Here is a 19,091-nt window from a genome sequence, read left to right on the forward strand (position 1 = left end):
TATGTGGGCCTATAAATGGAAGAATAAACCCCAAAAAGAAGACAGGGCATATTTAATGTTAATATAAAATAATGCACTATAAAAACAAATACACAAACAGTAAAAACTGCAGTTGGTAGGAAACTGAGAATCACTAAAACTATTAAGCATCATTGAAATAATCCAGGCTGAGTCTAGGATGTTTATTTAGTAAGGGTCCAATCCCACAAGTCTTACTTGCATGTGTAAAGATTAGTCATGGATTTAATCCCATTGGTCTCAACATGAGTAAGAGTTGCTGAATCAGCACCTATCAGTATTAGGTTTTTCTAGCAGGTAAGTCTCCCCAGCAAGATAAATCCAGTCATTAATTATATTCTATGTTTAAGGCCTAGTCTACTACAGGATTAGGTCAATGTAAGTTGCCTTGTATTGACCTAGCTGTGGCAGTCTTCACTTAAATTTGGCTCCTGCCGACGTAAGTGCCTCTCTACACCAATTTAGTAACACCACCTCCCCGAGCGGCACACAGTCACAGTCAATGTAATTTGGTCAACACAGCATCAGAGAGACACTCCATTGCTTTTGTTGACTGTTACTGGCTTTCAGAAGCCATTACACAGTGCCTGACACTGACACTACAATCAATCAATGTAAGCACTCCTGGTGAGGACGCACACTGCCAACTCAAGAAGCAAAGTGTGTACACAGTAAGTGATTTAATCACTGCAGTGGCTGTATGCTGATGTAATTTTGTAGCGTAGACTTGGCCTAAATAATCAGCACATGTTATTCATTGTACCAACCTTTGCGGATTTTCTGAAGGCACATAGGCAGATTGTTAATCAGTGTGAAGTCACACTTAGCCTGGTCTACACTACTAGGTTAGGTCGAATTTAGCCGTGTTAGGTCGATTTAAAAATGAATGCGTCCACACAACCAACCCCGTTCTGTTGACTTAAAGGGCTCTTAAAATTGACTTCTGTACTCCTCCCCGGCGAGGGGAGTAGCACTAAAATCGACTTTGCTGGGTCGAATTTGGGATGGTGTGGACGCAAATCAATGGTATTGGCCTCCAAGAGCTATCCCAGAGTGCTCCATTGTGACCACTCTGGGCAGCACTTTGAACTCCAATGCACTAGCCAGGTACACAGGAAAAGCCCTGAGAACTTTTGAATTTCATTTCCTTTTTGGTCAGCGTGGCAAACTCAGCAGCACAGGTGACCATGCAGTCCCCCCAGAACTGTAGAGCGTAGAATGTTTCTACTCTCCCCCATCATCTCCGTCTCTGAGGTTATCGCAGATTAGAAGGTGAAAAAAACTGCACTTGTGATGACATGTTTTCCAAGCTCATGCAGTCCTCCTGCACTGATAGGGCACAGTTTAATGTATGGAGGGATTCAGTGGCAGAAGCCAGGAAAGAATTAAGTGAGTGCGAAGAGCGGAGGCAGGACGCGATGCTGAGACTAATGGGGGCACAAACTAGGGTGACCAGATATCCCGATTTTATAGGGACAGTCCCGATTTTGGGGTCTTTTTCTTATATAGGTTCCTATTACCCCCCATCCCCATCCTGATTTTTCACATTTGCTGTCTGGTCACCCTAGAGCAAACAGACATGATGAAGCATCTGTTGGAGCTGCAGGAAAGCCAACAATAGTACAGACCCCTGCTGAATCCACTGTATAACTGCCTACCCTCCTCCCCATGTTCCATAGCCTCCTCCCCCAGACGCCCAAGAACACAGGGTGTTAGGCTCCAGGCACCCAGCCACTCCACCCCAGAGGATGGCCCAAGCAACAGAAGGCTGTCATTCAGTTTGATTTTTAGTGTGGCTACAATAAGCAATTTGGCCTTGTCCTTCCCTCCTTCCCCACCCCACCTGGGCTATCTTTTCCATTATCTCATTTTTTTTAGTTAATAAAGAGAATGCATGGTTTCAAAAACAATAGTTATTTTATTTGAAAGGGGGGAGGGTGGTTGGCTTATATAAAATTAAAATCAACAAAGGCGGCGGGTCTGCATCAAGGAAAAACACACATATCTGTCACACCGAAGCCTGGCCAGTCATGAAACTGGTTTTCAAAGCCTCTCTGATGCGCAGTGCGCCTTGCTGTGCTCTTCTAATCACCCTGGTGTCTGGCGCAAAACGATTGTCTGCCGTTGCTTTCACGGAGGGAAGGGCAACTGACGACATGTACCCAAAACCACCCGCAACAATCAGGCATTGGGAGCTTAACCCAGAATTCCAATGGGCAGCGGAGACTGCAGGAACTGTGGGATAGCTCTGTGCACCACTCCGTAACTCGATGCTAGCCATGGTAGTGAGGACACACTCAGCCAACTTAATGCGCTTAGTGTGGAATACGCAATTGACTGTATAAAATGGATTTCTAAAAATCGACTTCTATAAAATCAACCTGATTTCATAGTGTAGCCATACCCTTAGTTACAAATGAATTTTCAGAAATTCATTCATGCTAAGAAACTCTCCAAAAACCACTTGTACAAACAGCTACAACTGCGATTCAACTCAATGGAAGATGCATCTGCTTACAGCAGGCTGCGTTTGGCCCTAGCGATGAAAATCTGCTGTTCCCAAACCATCCAAACCATTTCACTGAAGGGATCACGGATAAGGTTCTCATTTTTCACATATTGTGTGTGAGGAGCAACTGCTAAATATAACAGGCTCTAACTAGACTTTGTGTTGGGGAGATCCACAGAGATCAGGATTTCTTCTCTCCCTTACAGGCTGTAGAGTAGAGCAACTCTGAAACCAATATTAAAGCCTCAGGCCGACAGTATCCCCCACAGCTTCTGCACTGTCCTTTCAACTGGGAAATAGATGGTGGATCCATATAGTTACAGATCCAGGACCTCAATGCCTACCTAACCTCCAAAGACTGTGTGTGCTATGTTCCAGCATCATTCTCTACCTACATAAAAAAGCTATATGGGTTCTTCTGCAGCCAATCTCCGCAAGGCCATGGAGAGAGGAGCAGGACTTGCTCCTGGGTGACTTAAAGCTCTACTCAAGATAATAGGTCACAAAATGCTGCACTAGTCTTAGAGTGAACATTAAACCGAGGTCTCTGTGAAATAGAATTGTAGTCTAATCCTGCAGATTCTTATGCACATTATTAATTTTACATGTGATTAGTCCCACTAAAGTCAATGGGACTACTCATTAAAATAAAATTATATGCATTATTGTTTGCAAAGTTGGGCCAAAAGAATCAACCCCAAAGTCCTTACAACCTAAGGGCCGTAATCCTACAAGCATTTATGCGTTACTTACGTGACCGGCCCCACTGAAAGTTAAGTGTTTTTTAAGTGTTTGCAGAATCAGGGCCTTCATGAGAAAGGCACAGATGGATGGAAGGAGAGAGGGAAGCAACATGAAAGCAGAGTGATATTTGGCACATATCTTGCTACAGCAAGTTTTTATTAGAATTTTATGAGCATGTTAAAATTTGAACTATAGAAACTGCCTCTGTCTGCCTCTATCTGGTAAGCGGGGCATTGGTTTAAAATCAGTCGGACTGTTAAAATAGTAAGTTTTTTACACAATGTGAGTAAAGGTATTAGAATCTGGTCCGTACTGTCCACTTACTATATTGGGGGTGGGAGGGAGGAGGCTAGTGGCAAAATAAAGTCCCCACCAAAAGCTACATTAAAATGTGTACCAACTAAAAGCTAACCTAAAAGTCACACATTAGAATATCTGAGTATCTGATTGATGAAAAGAGAACAGATTTTGCAGTGGAAGTATTGCTTCAAATTCAAGAATTTAGCCATATTAACTTATAACTGACACTGATCAGGGATTTAAAAAAATTCTTAATTTGAGAGATAATTATTTTAGCTGATTAATATTCTGAAAATTAAATTTGCTGCATTTAATGGGCCCATCACTTTGAAAACGTGTGAATTAATACATTCTTCGTGCAGTAATCCACTGTACTTTATACAGCTGAGCATCTTCACAATGGGTTACCTTCACAGTAGGCATTGTCCTCTCGAAGGGCTCTGAAACCATCTCGGCAACTACACACAGCTCTGTCCTCTAGGTTTCTGCAGACAGAATGCTCCATGCAGTTATGTCCTTCAGAACAAAAGTTATGGCCTGTATGAAAACAAAAGTGATTGTTAAAAATAGGCTTGAAAGGATTCGATTTGTACCAGTGTCAGTGACCATTGATTTCACTATACACGCCCAAACTGATGAAAAAATATTTCCATCTAAAATCAAACTTTACAGGCAGGCAAAGAAAGAAAAATGCAGCTTGAGAACTTAGAGTCCTACCTTAATGTGTATAAAACGGGAGACAGTGGAGCTGGAGCAGAGCTCCACTTAGGTAGCGTTAAGTTTTTTAATCTAGATGTCGGTCATTAAATATTTATTGTCACACAAACATACAACACCACCCCCAGAATTTCACACAACTGTTAAAATTTAAAATGAAGAACTAACTAAATGCTTAAAAATAAACATCTACATAATCCGTCAAAATTATAAAAAAAAAGTATGATTTTCAAGCCTACTTAAAAAGAATCCAAAGATAAAACATCTTCTCTGTTGAATATATTCCAGTCTTTTCTCAGTTAGGCTACAGAATCCTATTCAGGAAACTATTTTTCTTAGGAGACACACAATTTACCTTGATATTAGGCGTGCAGCATCTCCGGGGAGTACTATAGGCTACAGAGCTTGTCATCTCTTGGCCTCAAGTTCAACTCCAGGTCAGTGATGAAAAGAAGCTATTATCATCTGATGTCTGTTAGGTAGCATATTTAAATCCCTTTACCTTCTTTTTGTCAATGGTTATTTTTACAGGATCTTCAACTTTCTTCTTCATTTTTCTTATTAAAGTTGGAATTTATAGAAGTTGCTCAGTAACTCAGCAGCCCATTTACTAATGGGATTGCTTTCCTCCAAGCACTTATTGTTCCCTAGGTATATTTGTAAAACCCATTCATATTCCCTGAAAGCTTTGGCTAACATTAACTTAGTTTGCTTTTTTGTTGCCCTTATCTTTTCCCTTCAAGCCCTAACTGACTGAATAGTCTTGTATAAGTGCTACCTCTTGATATTTCAATGACGTTTCCTTTTTAATCTTATTATTACCAGCTCCTCTTGAAGTCACATTGGCTCCTTGTTTCTTGCATTCATCTTTTTAAGAGAGATTTTTTAATGTATTTTTAATAACAGCCTCTAGCTTTCTCTCAAATAGTGCATTTTAAATGAGTCTTCCCATTCACTCAGTAGATTTCTTAATTCCCCAAATTTGCTTTCCTGAAATCCAACTGTATTGCTATAGTTGGTGAGTCTGTTCTTTACTGTGAAGAATTCAAACAGGTTATGGGTGATTTTAAGCTTCCATATAATTTTCATACAATATAACAATATTTTGTACAGTTGGGCTGCACCACCTTTTCACCTTTTTTTTAGTGTTGTCAAGAGATTAAAAAAATAATCATGATTAATCGCACTGTTAAAGAATAATAGAATACCACTTATTTAAATATTTTGGATGTTTTCTATATTTCAAATATATTGATTTCAATTACCACACAGAATACAAAGTGTACAGTGCTCACTTTATATTATTATTTTTATTACAAATATTTGCACTGTAAAAAACAAAAGAAATAGTATTTTTCAATTCACTTAATACAAATACTGTAGTGCAATCTCTTTATCATGAAAGTTGAATTTACAAATGTAGAATTATGTACAAAAAATAACTGCATTCAAAAATAAAACAATGTAAAATTTTAGAGCCTACAAGTCCACTCAGCCCTACTTCTTGTTTAGCCAATCGCTCAGACAAACAAGTTTGTTTACATTTGCAGGAGATAATGCTGCCTGCTTCTTGTTTACAATGTCAGTGAAAGTGACAACAGCTGTTTGCATGGCACTGTTGTAGCCAAAGCCGCAAGATATTTACATGCCAGATGTGCTAAAGATTCATATGTCCCTTCATGCTTCAATCACCATTCCACAGGACATGCGTCCATGCTGATAACGGGTTCTGCTCAATAATGATCCAAAGTAGTGCAGACTGATGCATGTTCATTTTCATCATCTGAGTCAAATGCCACCAGCAGAAGGTTAATTTCTGTAGTTTCTGCATCAGAGTGTTGCTCTTTTAAGACTTCTGAAAGCATGCCTCACACCTCATCCCTCTCAGATTTTGGAAGGCACTTCAGATTCTTAAACCTTGGGTCAAGTGCTGTAGCTATCTTTAGAAATCTGACATTGGTACCTTCTTTGTATTTTGTCAAATCTGCTGTGAAAGTGTTCTTAAAATGAACATGTGCTGGGTCATCATCTGAGATTGCTATAACATGAAATATATGGCAGAAGGCGGGTAGACAGATCAGGAGACATACAATTCCCCCCCGAGAAGTTCAGTCACTAGTGTAATTAACACATTTTTTTTAAAATGAGCATCATCAGCATGGACGCATGTCCTCTGGAATGGTGGCCGAAGCATGAAGGGGCATACGAACGTTTAGCATATCTGGCATAAAAATACCTTGCCATGCCGGCTACAAAAGTCCCATGCAAATGCCTGTTCTCACTTTCAGGTGACATTGTAAATAAGAAGGGGGCAGAATTATGTAAACAAATGTAAATGTAAACAAACTTGTTTGTCTTAGCGATTGGCTGAATAAGAAGTAGGACTGAGTGGACTTGTAGGCTCTAAAGTTTTACGTTGTTTCATTTTTGAGTGCAGTTATGTAACCAAAAAACAAAACCAAAAAAATCTACATTTGTAAGCTGAACTTTCATGATAAATAGGTTGCACTTCAGTACTTGTATGAGGTGAATTGAAAAACAGTATTTTTTGTTATCATTTTTACAGTGCAAATATTTGTAATAAAAATATGTGAGCACTGTACACTTTGTAGTCTGTGTTGTAATTGAAATCAATATATTTGAAAATGTACAAAAACATCCAAAATATTTAATACATTTCAATTGGTATTCTATTGTTTAACAGTGCAATTAAAAGTATGATTAATTACGATTAATTTTTTGAGTTAATCGCCTGAGTTAATGACGATTAATTGACAGCCCTACTTTTTATTATTATTTTCAGTGATTTAATTTCTCTAGCCTTATTAAAAAAATCAGTATTAGGATTAGCCAAACAGTAATCTTTACTATTCTTTTTTCAGTCCCTGCTTCCTTGCACAAGGCTCCCATAGTACAATGAACAGAACTGATCAGGGTTCAGGAGGGACCTAGTTTGGTGCGACAGGAATGGCTAAGTAGTGCAAGCTGGGGTGAGGCTGTCACCAGGAGAAACCTATATTCATGCTCAATAAAGATCTCTTTCCCTACAACTCCACTTGCCTGCTGCGTCATTTCTTGTTAATGAAACATCCCCCATCTTTTCAGTAATGTTTATATTTGCATTTAAAATAGAAAAAAAATTAGAATCTGCTTGGAGGGCATAGTGAGAGGTGTGTGGGGGGTCATTGCTGTTTTGGCCTGTGGGGATGGGGGTGTCTCTGCATGCATGAGCCCAGTCTGAAGGCGTAAGAGCCAGGCAGACCATGGTCAGAGGAGCAAAAAAAAATCAACAGTACAGACAGAGAGAACTTTGAACTGCTGATATGATAACGATACTAACTTCATGTCCCTACCATGGTAACTGAGGGTACGTCTACACTTACCTGCCGGTTCGACGCGGAGAGTTCGACTTTTCAGAGTTTGAACTATCGCGTCTGATCTAGACGCGATAGTTTGAACTCCGGAAGCGCCGCGGTCGACTCCGGTACTCCACCTCGGCAAAAGGAGTTGGCGGAGTCGACGGGGGAGCCGCGGAGTTCGACCCCGCCGCGTCTGGACGGGTGAGTTGTTCGAATTAGGGTACTTCGAATTCAGCTACGCTATTCACGTAGCTGAATTTGCGTACCCTAATTCGACCCCCGCCCTTAGTGTAGACCTGCCCTATGACTCACACTTTTTTTAAAAGGACTACAATAATACCCTCCATGGCATGGTTTGTTGTGTAGCGTACATGCATTTCACAACTTCCCATTTATTTATTTTTTTTAAACTACCACACTGCTATTATGTGAAACAGGAAATTCAGGAGCAAAAATCCCGACATTTTAAACAACATTAAGGGCCATTCGTTGCTCTCAGCACATCTCACAACTCCCATTGATACTGATGGAGTGCTGTGCACATCAAGACCAGTATTTGGCTCTAGAGCTGACAAACGGCAGAGGCCACCCTTTGTCCTATTTTTTTTTCTTCCTCACAGAAGCCTGAAATAAGGACAAAGTGTCAGCCTTTAGTTTTGGATGTCCTGGCTTTTATCAGTTTGTATCAGAACCTTAGCATTACAGAACAGTAAGTGTACAATCTTTCACTGATCAATAGATCTCCACAAACTACAAACCAATATAGGAGAATATGTGCTGCAGATTAATACTGTATCAAAGTATAATTTTAAGAATAAGATCCATAGCTCATGAGAGACAAGGCTAGGATGATCCATTCAGGATTGAAAATGTTCAGAAACAAGCACTAAATCCATCAACTATTAGATTTATTGAGCTTGTATCCAGGCTCAATGAGTGCAGTTTTTTTTTTTTTTTAAGATTTACTGTAAGTTTTTACCAGGAAAAAAAATCCCTTTGTACTGTGATTAGACTTCAAGACCTTAGCACACTTCTGTTAAGTTCTTTTCTTCCATTTTAGTCTTCTCTCTCTTCTGGATGTCATTAATCATATTGTTTGTGTCTGTGTAGCATGCACGATTTGCATGTCTCCAGTATTCCCCAAATCAATGTGTATCTAAGCCAAACCAAAGAGTGTGATGGCTTGTTTCCTTCCAGAACTCAGTTTATCACAGTTTAACTACTGGAGAAATAGGAACAGACTTTCTGCTTTGAAGATCCAGCTGCTCACGGCTGGGAGGATACCAATATTATCCTGTACTATAACAGTACGGCACAGAGCCCTGGGCAGTTCCTTACACAGGGCCGCCCAGGAGAGGCGGCAAGTGGGGCAATTTGCCTCAGGCCCTGGGCCCTGCAGGGGCCCTGCAAGCCCTGGCCCAGCGGCAGTCTGTGTCTTTGGTGGCAATTTGGCAGCGGGGGGGGCCTTCAGTCGCTCCGGGTCTTCGGCGGCATTTCAGTGGTAGGGTGCCCTTCAGTGCTGCCGAAGACGCGGAGTGACTGAAGGGCCCCTCACGCCGAAATGCCGGACCGCCGCTGAGTGAGTACAAGTGCTGCAGCTCCCCAGCTTTGCCCCAGGCCCCCTGAATCCTCTGGGCAGCCCTGTCCTTACATCTCTATCCTTGCACTGAAAGTCCAGGCACATTCCATCTGTTTGGCCTATGTGTAAAAATGTAAGAGGTGCAGTACAGTATAGTTCCCAAAGCTTTTGATTCTATATCCAGAAGGCAATCTAAAAGTGCTACGAGGGGGAAATGATACAAATTTACTCTAATTTTCTATAGATCTGAAAAGCACATGTCCACTGCAGAAGGGCCTTTAGGGATCTGTGTGTGCGCGCATGCATAAATGAAGCACTTTAAAATGGTGACATCAATCATTTATAATCCCTTAGGATTTCTCTTTTGTATGAAATACAGGAATGCTGCCAGCCCCATTCAACAAAATTTACATTATTACACCTCATTCAAACAAGTTTTCAGACTCCTTGATGTGTACATTATCTATTCAGTTTTATAGTATCTCCAGTAATGAAAAAGATGTTTTACTCCAAAACTATAAAAAATAATAAAATGATAAATACTGCACATTACATTGAGCACAGGCAGATCCTGCTATTTTCTTACCTTTACAAACTTTGCAGCAACTGTGAGACAAGGAGATTTGTTGAGAATCTGGGCAGTTCAAGGTTGGGCAGTCCGATTTTGTAGTGCGCTGCATTTTGTGGTCCTATTAAATTAAGGTAATTATTCAATACCGGAGATAACAAATGCGGCTGAATAATGCTTTTATTTTATTTATGCATTTAGATTTATAACAGACAGACAGCAAAAGGTGCCAATCTCAAACTCCAGGTACCTTTGACAATTTGAAATCACAACTAAACTTAACAAAACCAGCAGACATCTCCACTATACAGCAGAAACCACACCTGTTTAGTAAATGAAAAATAAGGAAACATTCCTCATCCTTCCCCAAAATTATCCTCACGCAGCTTCCCTGTCCTCATAAGCTTCTCCAGAAATCATGCCTAGAAGGTCAACAAATTAGTTCTCTTACAGACTGCAGGGGATCACAGCCAAGGGGACTGCACAAATAATGCCATGCTAGCAGCTTCCTTTCTTTTACCTTAAGGGATCTCTAGCCTGAGTACCCTGTCTGGTCTCAACTGTGGCCGTATGGCCCAAGGGAGAGGCAGTGGTATCTCATGAGGAGAGTGTTTCTCAGATAGACTGGTGCCAGGCCATTTAGCACTTCAGAGGTCAAAATCAGTACATTAAATCCCGCCTGTATATCCACAGGCAGCCAGTGGAGATCAGAGAGAATAAATGTAATATGCTCATGGGTAAGATACCTGGTTTAACAAGCAGGCTGCTATATTGTGCTCCAGCTTTAGTTTACAAATGGCCCCAAGTAGAGTGCATTGCAATGATGTAGTCTTGGAGACACAAAGGCACAAATCACAGCAGCACAACACCTTCCTGAAAAGCATTCGGAATTTTTCTTAGAATATAAAGCTCTGTGTGTGGATAGTGCCTAACACATTGCATATATTATTGTTATATAGTTGGTGTTTCATTTAAAATTATTTTCTTAGGACAAAAATGAGGATGAGAAAATAACTCATCAGAAACCACTGCTCAGTCTTCACTGACTGATCTTCCAGACTCCATGGCACATAACCAAAATGAAACCTGAACCTGTAACAAACTAAACTAGACCTTGACTGATACTGTATGTCACACAAAACACTCAAAAACCACCTAAAAGTGAACACATTTATGTAAGTATGCGTGCTGAGGATTGGCCTTTATAACAATGTTGTCTATTGCTAAACGTGACTGAAATGTTGCAGAGCATCTTTGTTTTTTTCAGATTTGAATGGGAAAATGTGCTTGACTGCAGCAACCAAGAAAAAATCCAGAAGAATAAATTCCCTAAACTGCCCTGATAACATCAACACTGGCATACAAGCAAAAAATCAGTACCTATGCCATCACTCTCAAGTCTCTCTTGAGCAGAGGTCTTTAACTACATTCTATTATGTGTAGAAATATGTGGGTAATAAAATAGCGTCTGCCTATGGGTCCCCATTTTATCTACACATCTGACAGTATGTAGATTTGTTGCTCTGAGATGTCATTCCTAGTGTTGCTTTCCTGGCAGCAGTAAGTATTTCAGTGCTTGAGATTCAGAATGTTTATCACCAAAGTTGCCATACAACAGTTCTAAGAGCACAGTGAGAGACAAGTAAGAGTACCCACTACCAATAGGCAGGTAGAGTCAAGCCAGGTGTGCTGGCTCACTGTTCATTGATAGGACCTCATAATTTCTAACTGCAATAAATACAAGGCAGCACCATGCAGACTTTGATGATTGTTATTCATATACAGATTGATCACCAATAGGGATTGTGTTGAAAATAGCAATTCACAGTCCTTAAAACTGTAGGGCAGATTAAGCTATATTTCCAGAATTACTTCAGACCTTATTTCTCTGGCGGCTGGTTTTGCACCCTCCCCCAGCCCCTTGATTTCAATGTGACTAGTAGTGAGATAAGGTACTACTCACACATGACTAAGTCCATCAGCATGTAACCCTTCATCTATAGACCTAATTTCTAAAATAGATTTATTGACAAATTATAATCACCAGTTCATAAAACTATAGTAAAGTGGCACAGAAAGCAACTCAGGCACAATGCCCTGCTGGAGGAGGTGACAGTGAGGTCCAAGGACAGATGCACTCTTTCCAATAGAGGGGGAAAAGGGTCTGGTAGTTTCAGGGGAAGCACCAGCCATGGCACTGAGGCTGAAGTATTATTATCTGCCACATTTACCTGACATCCACAGCTTTAAGGAGCTGGAGTAGAAAGAGCCTTTGCTCCCATTCAGTTTGACAGCACAGTTTCTTCCAACTCAGACCTTGTGGAATTATATTCTCTTGCTCTGAGACAACATTACAATAAGCAGACAGGTCTTGCCTCTCTTTCCCCCACTAGAAATGCACACACAATTCTTCAGCTCCACCCTGAAGCATGCATTTCCCTAGCTGATAGCAAGCGCCACACCTAGGGAAGCAGAGTAGCATTCCACCTCGGTATCTCTTTGTGCACTTTCCACATGTAGACACACACTGTAGCATTTTGCCCTTAAATTGCATTTCTGCTCTGAAAAGTGACTGGGTAAAAATGATATTGTAAGGCTCGATGTTTAGTGTGTCTGACTCAATATCCAATATTCTCCATTTACAAGTAGAATGATAGATTACCAAACTGCCAACCCTCTAAACACAACCTGAGATTTGACAGTCAAGTGACATTCTTTCCTTCTCATACATCATTGCCAGCAAGAAATATCTTGTGGGCCAAATTCTGCTCTTATTTACATTTGTGTAACCCCCTTGTAGCTGAGCACATAATCTGGAGAAAATAGGGCTGCACAGATATAAAAGAGAGCATAATGTGGCTTGCAGGATATTTATTACTGATGATAGTGTATAAGACATAAAAAAAGAACCCAGCTCAACTGTGAGATCCCAGGTTGAATTTTCAGGGTTGGTAATAAGAAAAAATATTGATTTGTAAAATTTGATGTGGAAATCAGCTGGACACAGTAAGCATAGAAACCCCTGGATGCCCTTTTAAAAGTCACTTTTCACAGTAGATACATACACATTTTTATTCATCAGGACCTTATAAGACATTTTAAACAGATTTATTGAAAGAAAAGTGTCCCATCAATGTTGTTCTTACCTTGCACTCAAAAAGAACACAGTCCCCTGAATTTGAATACACAGTTTCTCTCTGTCCTTCAAAGTAGGTTCTGCCTTCAAATACGCACACCGCTATAGGATAAAACAAAAAAAATGATTTGGGTAAGAAAGTTTTCAGCACTCTGTCTATAAAACTGGCTTATTTTCTTAAAGCCAAGTATATTTCAAAATTAAGTGATCAATTAAACAACAAATATATTCCATTCCAGGACACAGGAGTTTGGAGAAGAGCAAAAAAGAACTGAAGAGGAGAGCCAAGAGAGGAGAAGGCCTCAAAAGCTAAGGAAGGAGAAGGCGTCAAGGAAAAACAGAGCATGGGAAGCTTGCGAAAGAACAGACGACAAAATAGAGGCTGCAAGTCTTGGCTAGGAACAAATCACTAATGAACATAGGAAGAGCAGTTTCAGCCAAGTGCAGAAGGTGGAAATCAGGCTAGAGGGGATTTAGTGGAAGGCAAGTCAAGGTAGACAGTCTGAAGTGCCCATCTGAAGAGCTTACAGGTGAAAAAGAGAAGGATGATAGGATAGTAGTGGGACAATTGGATGGAAAGTCAGTTTCTTGAGGATGGGGATGCTACTGCATGATGGGTAATCACTGAAGCTGAATATGTTATATGTTATCATAGTGTTTTGATGTTTAACTACTCCAGGTAGGTATTTAAAAGTTCAGTTCTAGTACCTCAATTATCCTGATTATTCATTTTTATCTTTAAATTATATTTTATAATTTAAGAGCATATCTTCATTGCACATGATTTACTTGCACTGCAAGCAGTATTCGGCCTAAAATTCTCAAATAGTATAGATAGATGCCAGCCATATATTGTGAGGTTTACTGCATCACACTGAAACAGGCTTGCACCAGATTGCTCACTGACTATTTTTATCATTTAAAATTTTATGTAAAATATTTTCACATAATTTTTTTCCTTTTAAAAGGAGATAGCTATTGCAGTTATTATGTGGAAAAGTATAAAGATTGACTAGTGAAAATGCCAGAAGCAGAAAATCTGATATGTCTGTGTTGCTTAGGACACTGTCAGAACTTAAACGACAATAGTCAGACAGGAACAGATAAAGCCTTTAAAATTCTAGATTAAATGAGAAAAGTCTAATTTACTAATCAATGCAAAAACAAGAGCTCCAGACATCACTGAGATGATTTAAATCAGTTGCACTAGAATTCATTTACAGATGGAATTATCTATCCCATTTAAATGGATTTTACAATTTATGGGCAAATCTAAAAATTCATGATTTTCCATTTCACTACCATTATTATTACTATCATTATAGTGTTTAATTTTTCCTTTGCTCTTTTCACTATCAGATTATAAACATTTTTGCAAATTTTGTATTTATATTTTTGGAAAGTTACCAACCAACTTTACATGTGTATGTTGGTGGGGGGAGGGAACATGGGAAAGCAGACTAAAACAACTTTTATTTTAATTTAATTACTGAAATTTCACTTTCACTTTTTAAAGTACAGGCTGCATTTATCCAAGTGAAACTCGCCTACAGATACCAAATGCAGTCCTTTAAGGGCTCCTTTGCAAACTGGGTACCTTAACTAGTAATCCTCTGCAAGGTATTCCAATCAGTATTCAAACAAAACGAACCCAAGTCTTACTTGGCTTTGTAAGTAGGGAAAGGCAAAAGATTGATGAAAATAAAAACTAGTCCTAACATTCATGCAAAACTTGACCCAAACCAATTGGTTAAATCTCACAACTCGGCTCCTACTTTTTGGTGGCATGATCTAAATCTGCTGCTGCTGAGTGTAACTTCCAAGAAGTTCCCCCAAATCTTGGGAGTGATGCACTTTGGGGTGGGGGGACATATCTTTAACAAGGAAGTTGGGAAATTCAAAAGGAATAGCGGAGAGCCCTGTACTGCTGCCTGTTGCTAGTACAAGAAGGAAGGCAGTAGAGCATCAACTGCAATCTGAGTGAAGGTACAAAACCTCCCCCCAACAGTGCAAAGGATAGATGCAGCGCCTCATGGAGATGGGGGGCTGCCCTGTAATGACTCCTGACACTAGAAGGAAGGCTGTGGATCCCCAGTGAAGATATCTATAGATGGGTGAAGGGCAAAGTGCATTTCCATAGAGAATGCTGTTGCTTCTGCTATAGGGAAATGAGAAGGCAGGGATGGAGCAAGGGTGTCATGGTGCGGAGTCCCTTCAGAACATATATTTATCTCAGTTAACTTTGTATATGTTGCAAACACGCAGATGCTTTTCCAAAGTGAATCAAGCCTTTTTACATTCGCCAAGGACTAAGTTTAAGGTGGGTAATGGGGCACAAATACATATTTATGGGACTGTTCTAAACTTACAGATTTGTGGAACACCATAACTAGATGGCAAAAATAATAGTAGCATTGTTGGATGAAATCAAAATTTTTGTTTGCTTATTTACTCATAGCTTAATTGATGATTAGTTGAGAGAAAGGGAGAGGGATACTGAGAGCTTTCCTAATGGCTAAGAGATTAATTCTAATTAAATTCAAGTCTACCCATCTTACATATTCATGTATGAAAGAGGCAAGATCAGCATCATGAATGCCTTAAGTGCTAGTATCATAGGACACAGGATGTGAATGAAGAGAGTTCTCCTTGTGATCCCAGTGATTGTGCTAGTATCCCAGTGGTGTTCCATATATTTATGTGGTATGTCTGCTAGTGTCCTGGGAATAGCCTGATTCAAATCTTTTTAATTATTGATTTATTTTTTTAAAAATAACCAAGGCATATTAGAATAAGATGTAAGAGAGCCATTTAGGGGCCTGATCCAAAGCCCACTGAAATCAATAAAAGTTTCCCATTAGCTTCAGTGGGTTCTGAATTAGGCTTTAAATCATCTAATCCATCTCTTTGACAATGCAGAATTGTTACATACAGAATATTTTACAATGCTTTGTCCAGTCCTCTTTAAATGACTTGCTTGAGGGTGCTTCCAGCATTTTTTAGTGGAATAATCTCCCCTATCTAATAGATTTTACTGTGAGGTAGTTGCCTTGCTTTTCATCTTAAATGTTCCTTTTCTTAATGCCATCCCATCCCACAAATATTTAGATTCCTTACAACCCCAAATAATTTCTCTCCATCTGTGGTGTGTGTTCCATGTAAATACTTAAACAGTTTAAAAATAAAACAAAATACCATTTTGCCCACTTCTACACAGAGGTGTTATCTAAGAACAATCCCTCAAAGGCAACTCAGAAACAAGCACACCCATTGTACCAGTCCATTAAACAGGTCTAGAGTGTGTAAACCATATGCACTATATCACATTTTGGGTGCTATAGAATATAAAGTATAATTATTTTATTTTTACATATTATATACTTATCCCCAAGACCATATTATAGGGCCTGCTCCAGGCCTTCCAAAGTCAGAGGGTGAAATCCTGGCCCCACTGATGTCAATAGCAAAACTCCCATTGGCTTCAGTAGGGCCAGGATCATCCCACAGGATTTTGACTATTCCAATAGAAACAGGATTGAGCTCACAACATCCACATATAAGTCTCCTCACTTTTGTGCTATTAAAATCTCAAGCTTGATGTTGGATTAGCATACATTTATAAGAAATTTCATAGTTGTGTTACTGATCCATCGAACATATGAATATATGAAATATACTAAAGAAAGGGTGAGTGCCCTTTGTATGTATAAGTACATTAATGTTAATTAGAAATTATTAAAATAATGTCATTGTAAAGGCTTTCTAAATTTTTTATTTACAGATGAATGCACTTCATCGCGGAAGACTGAAAATTGAAATCTCATCATTTAAACTTCTTTTGTTGCATTGCAAACTTAAAATAACTGATTTTTATGTACTTTCTTTTCTGTTGAAATACAGCAGTTAGAAATGTCAAAGAACTAATTAGAAATACATAAGACGTTTCCAAAGAAGTGTCATAGGATTAATTTTTAAAAATATGTAATAGGTGTTAAAATCTGCTAATGGCTGTTTAATGTATGTGTCCATTTATATTGATTATAAATTTTTAAATTAACTTTCACACTAAGAAATATGATCTTGAGTGTTAATTAAAGATAATATGGAATTGAAAATTAATCACATCAATTTCTAACATTTTCTTTTGTGTTAATAATAGCCAAGTGAACATTTATTTTCGGATAATAATTTGATATAACATATAATTGCAAAAAATTGCATGCTTACTGAGCCATCACATATCTGAATGACAATCACTGTCAAGGAAACATACCCAAAGACATATGCTCCAAAGCCTAATGTTCATATTCAGAGTATGTAGGAGGTTCATTTTCAGCACAGTACACAAGGAGTTATCTGTAAAAAATTCCTCCCATTGACATTAGTGGGGGCGGCACAGCTAATGTCTCACTCACTACATTCAAAATGAACATATATTGTAGGTTTCCTTTGAAACCTGCTGAATACTAAAATTTTTAGTTGTAACATTGGTTTCCTCAATTTCCATATGGGTAAAACACAAAAAGTAAGAGGATATTTCATGGACTCATGCAAACTTCTGACTGCTAGAAGCTGGGTGACACAGGATGGATCACTCGATAAATTGCCTGTTCTGTTCACTCCCTCTAAAGCATCTAGCACTGGTGTCATATACTGGGCTAGATGGACCATTGGTCTGATCCACTATGGCCATTCTTATGTCTAGAGTTGAAAGAATGCCTGTAGAGCTCATTATATTCCCTTTCCTCCCACCTTAATGGTCTATGAAAGAGAAAGATAAGGATCAGGTGAGAGAAAAGAGGGGATTTGGGGAATAAGGGGAAGATTATGAAAAAGGGGACATTGTGGTTAACATTCTCCCTCCTCCTGCTAGTTAAAAAGCATCTGAGGGATTCTGTGCAGAGAGGTGGGGTTTGTTGGATGAAATGTTGGACCCTCAAGGTTCTTTGGTAATTGGGCATGAGTTGTCACATGAAATGTTGAGGCACAAAAGGTTCCACAATATTTGGACAGTTCCCTTCAATGAGAACTAGGGAGACCAGACAACAAGAATGAAAAATCAGGATGGGGGTGGTGGGGTAATAGGCGCCTATATAAGACAAAGCCCCAAATATTAGGACTGTCCCTATAATATCGGGACATCTGGTCACCCTAATGAGAACATACACCTGAGGAGGAAGAAGGTGAAGAAGTTCTTGTGCAGAGCACCAGCACCTAGATTCCTGTTTCTCTCATCCAAGCTAATCCAGCCAACAAGGCTTCCACAGCAACAACTCACATGCACTTCAGAGGTACCAGTTCCACTGTCTCAGTGCCACTTTGTCAAGGCTGATATCAGAGACATTGGCGACTATGCAAATTTGCCAGTGAATAGTCTTCTCTCCCACCCCCTCCACAAAAGCTTTCATCTCCTTCCCTTTCTTCCTCCTATCAGTCCTCTTCCTCTGTCCTTTGGCTGGCCACCCAGGAGCCCAAAAGACGCAGCGTTCTGAGTGTGTCAGGAGTGACACAATGGGGTACATTCTTGCCAGTTTGTCATTATATTTAATAGCAGCAAAGAGTCCTGTGGCACCTTGTAGACTAACAGACGTATTGGCGCATGAGCTTTTGTGGGTGAATACCCACTTCGTTGGATGCATCATGCTCCAATATGTCTGTTAGTCTATAAGGTGCCACAGGACTCTTTGCTGCTTTTACAGATCCAGACTAACATGGCTACCCCTCTGATACCTGGTTATATTTAATGAAACCCCAAAGGTTTGTCCCCTTAGGTGAACATCGTCCACACTCAGAAAAATGTGATGGTGCCAGACTTCCCACTCTCCACTTTCCTCAGAAGGCACTTGGACCCTATTTCCTTGTCAATGCAGTGTTACAGCATATTTTTCCTTCCTCCTGCCAGCAGATGTCACAAGCTTGTAGATGTCCCATGATGATGGGGACTTAGGGTGACCAGATGTCCTGATTTTATAGGGACAGTCCCGATTTTGGGGTCTTTTTCTTATATAGGTTCCTGTTACCCCCCACCCCGTCTCGATTTTTCATATTTGCTGTCTGGTCACCCTATGGGGACTATGTATTTCTATTTAGCTTAGGAAGTCCAAGAACATGAACATCTGGACCATAATTCTGTAACTGCAACGTCCAGTGAAGATTTAACT

The 19,091-nt window shown here is 39.7% G+C and overlaps 1 protein-coding gene across 1 annotated transcript in view; it reads right to left on the reverse strand.

Annotated features, from left to right (window-relative positions):
- Positions 1-19,091, reverse strand: part of NELL2 (neural EGFL like 2) — a 230,561-nt gene that overhangs the window by 119,449 nt on the left and 92,021 nt on the right. Inside the window, exons 10-12 of the mRNA XM_044998981.1 lie at positions 12,941-13,032; positions 9,813-9,915; positions 3,980-4,108 (exon numbers count right to left, since the gene is read on the reverse strand). Coding sequence (XP_044854916.1) covers positions 3,980-4,108; positions 9,813-9,915; positions 12,941-13,032 — 324 coding nt within the window. The remainder of the gene's footprint in view (positions 1-3,979; positions 4,109-9,812; positions 9,916-12,940; positions 13,033-19,091) is intronic.

This window comes from Mauremys mutica, chromosome 1 (genome assembly GCF_020497125.1).
Source record: "Mauremys mutica isolate MM-2020 ecotype Southern chromosome 1, ASM2049712v1, whole genome shotgun sequence".
NCBI classification, from domain to species: Eukaryota; Metazoa; Chordata; order Testudines; family Geoemydidae; genus Mauremys; species Mauremys mutica.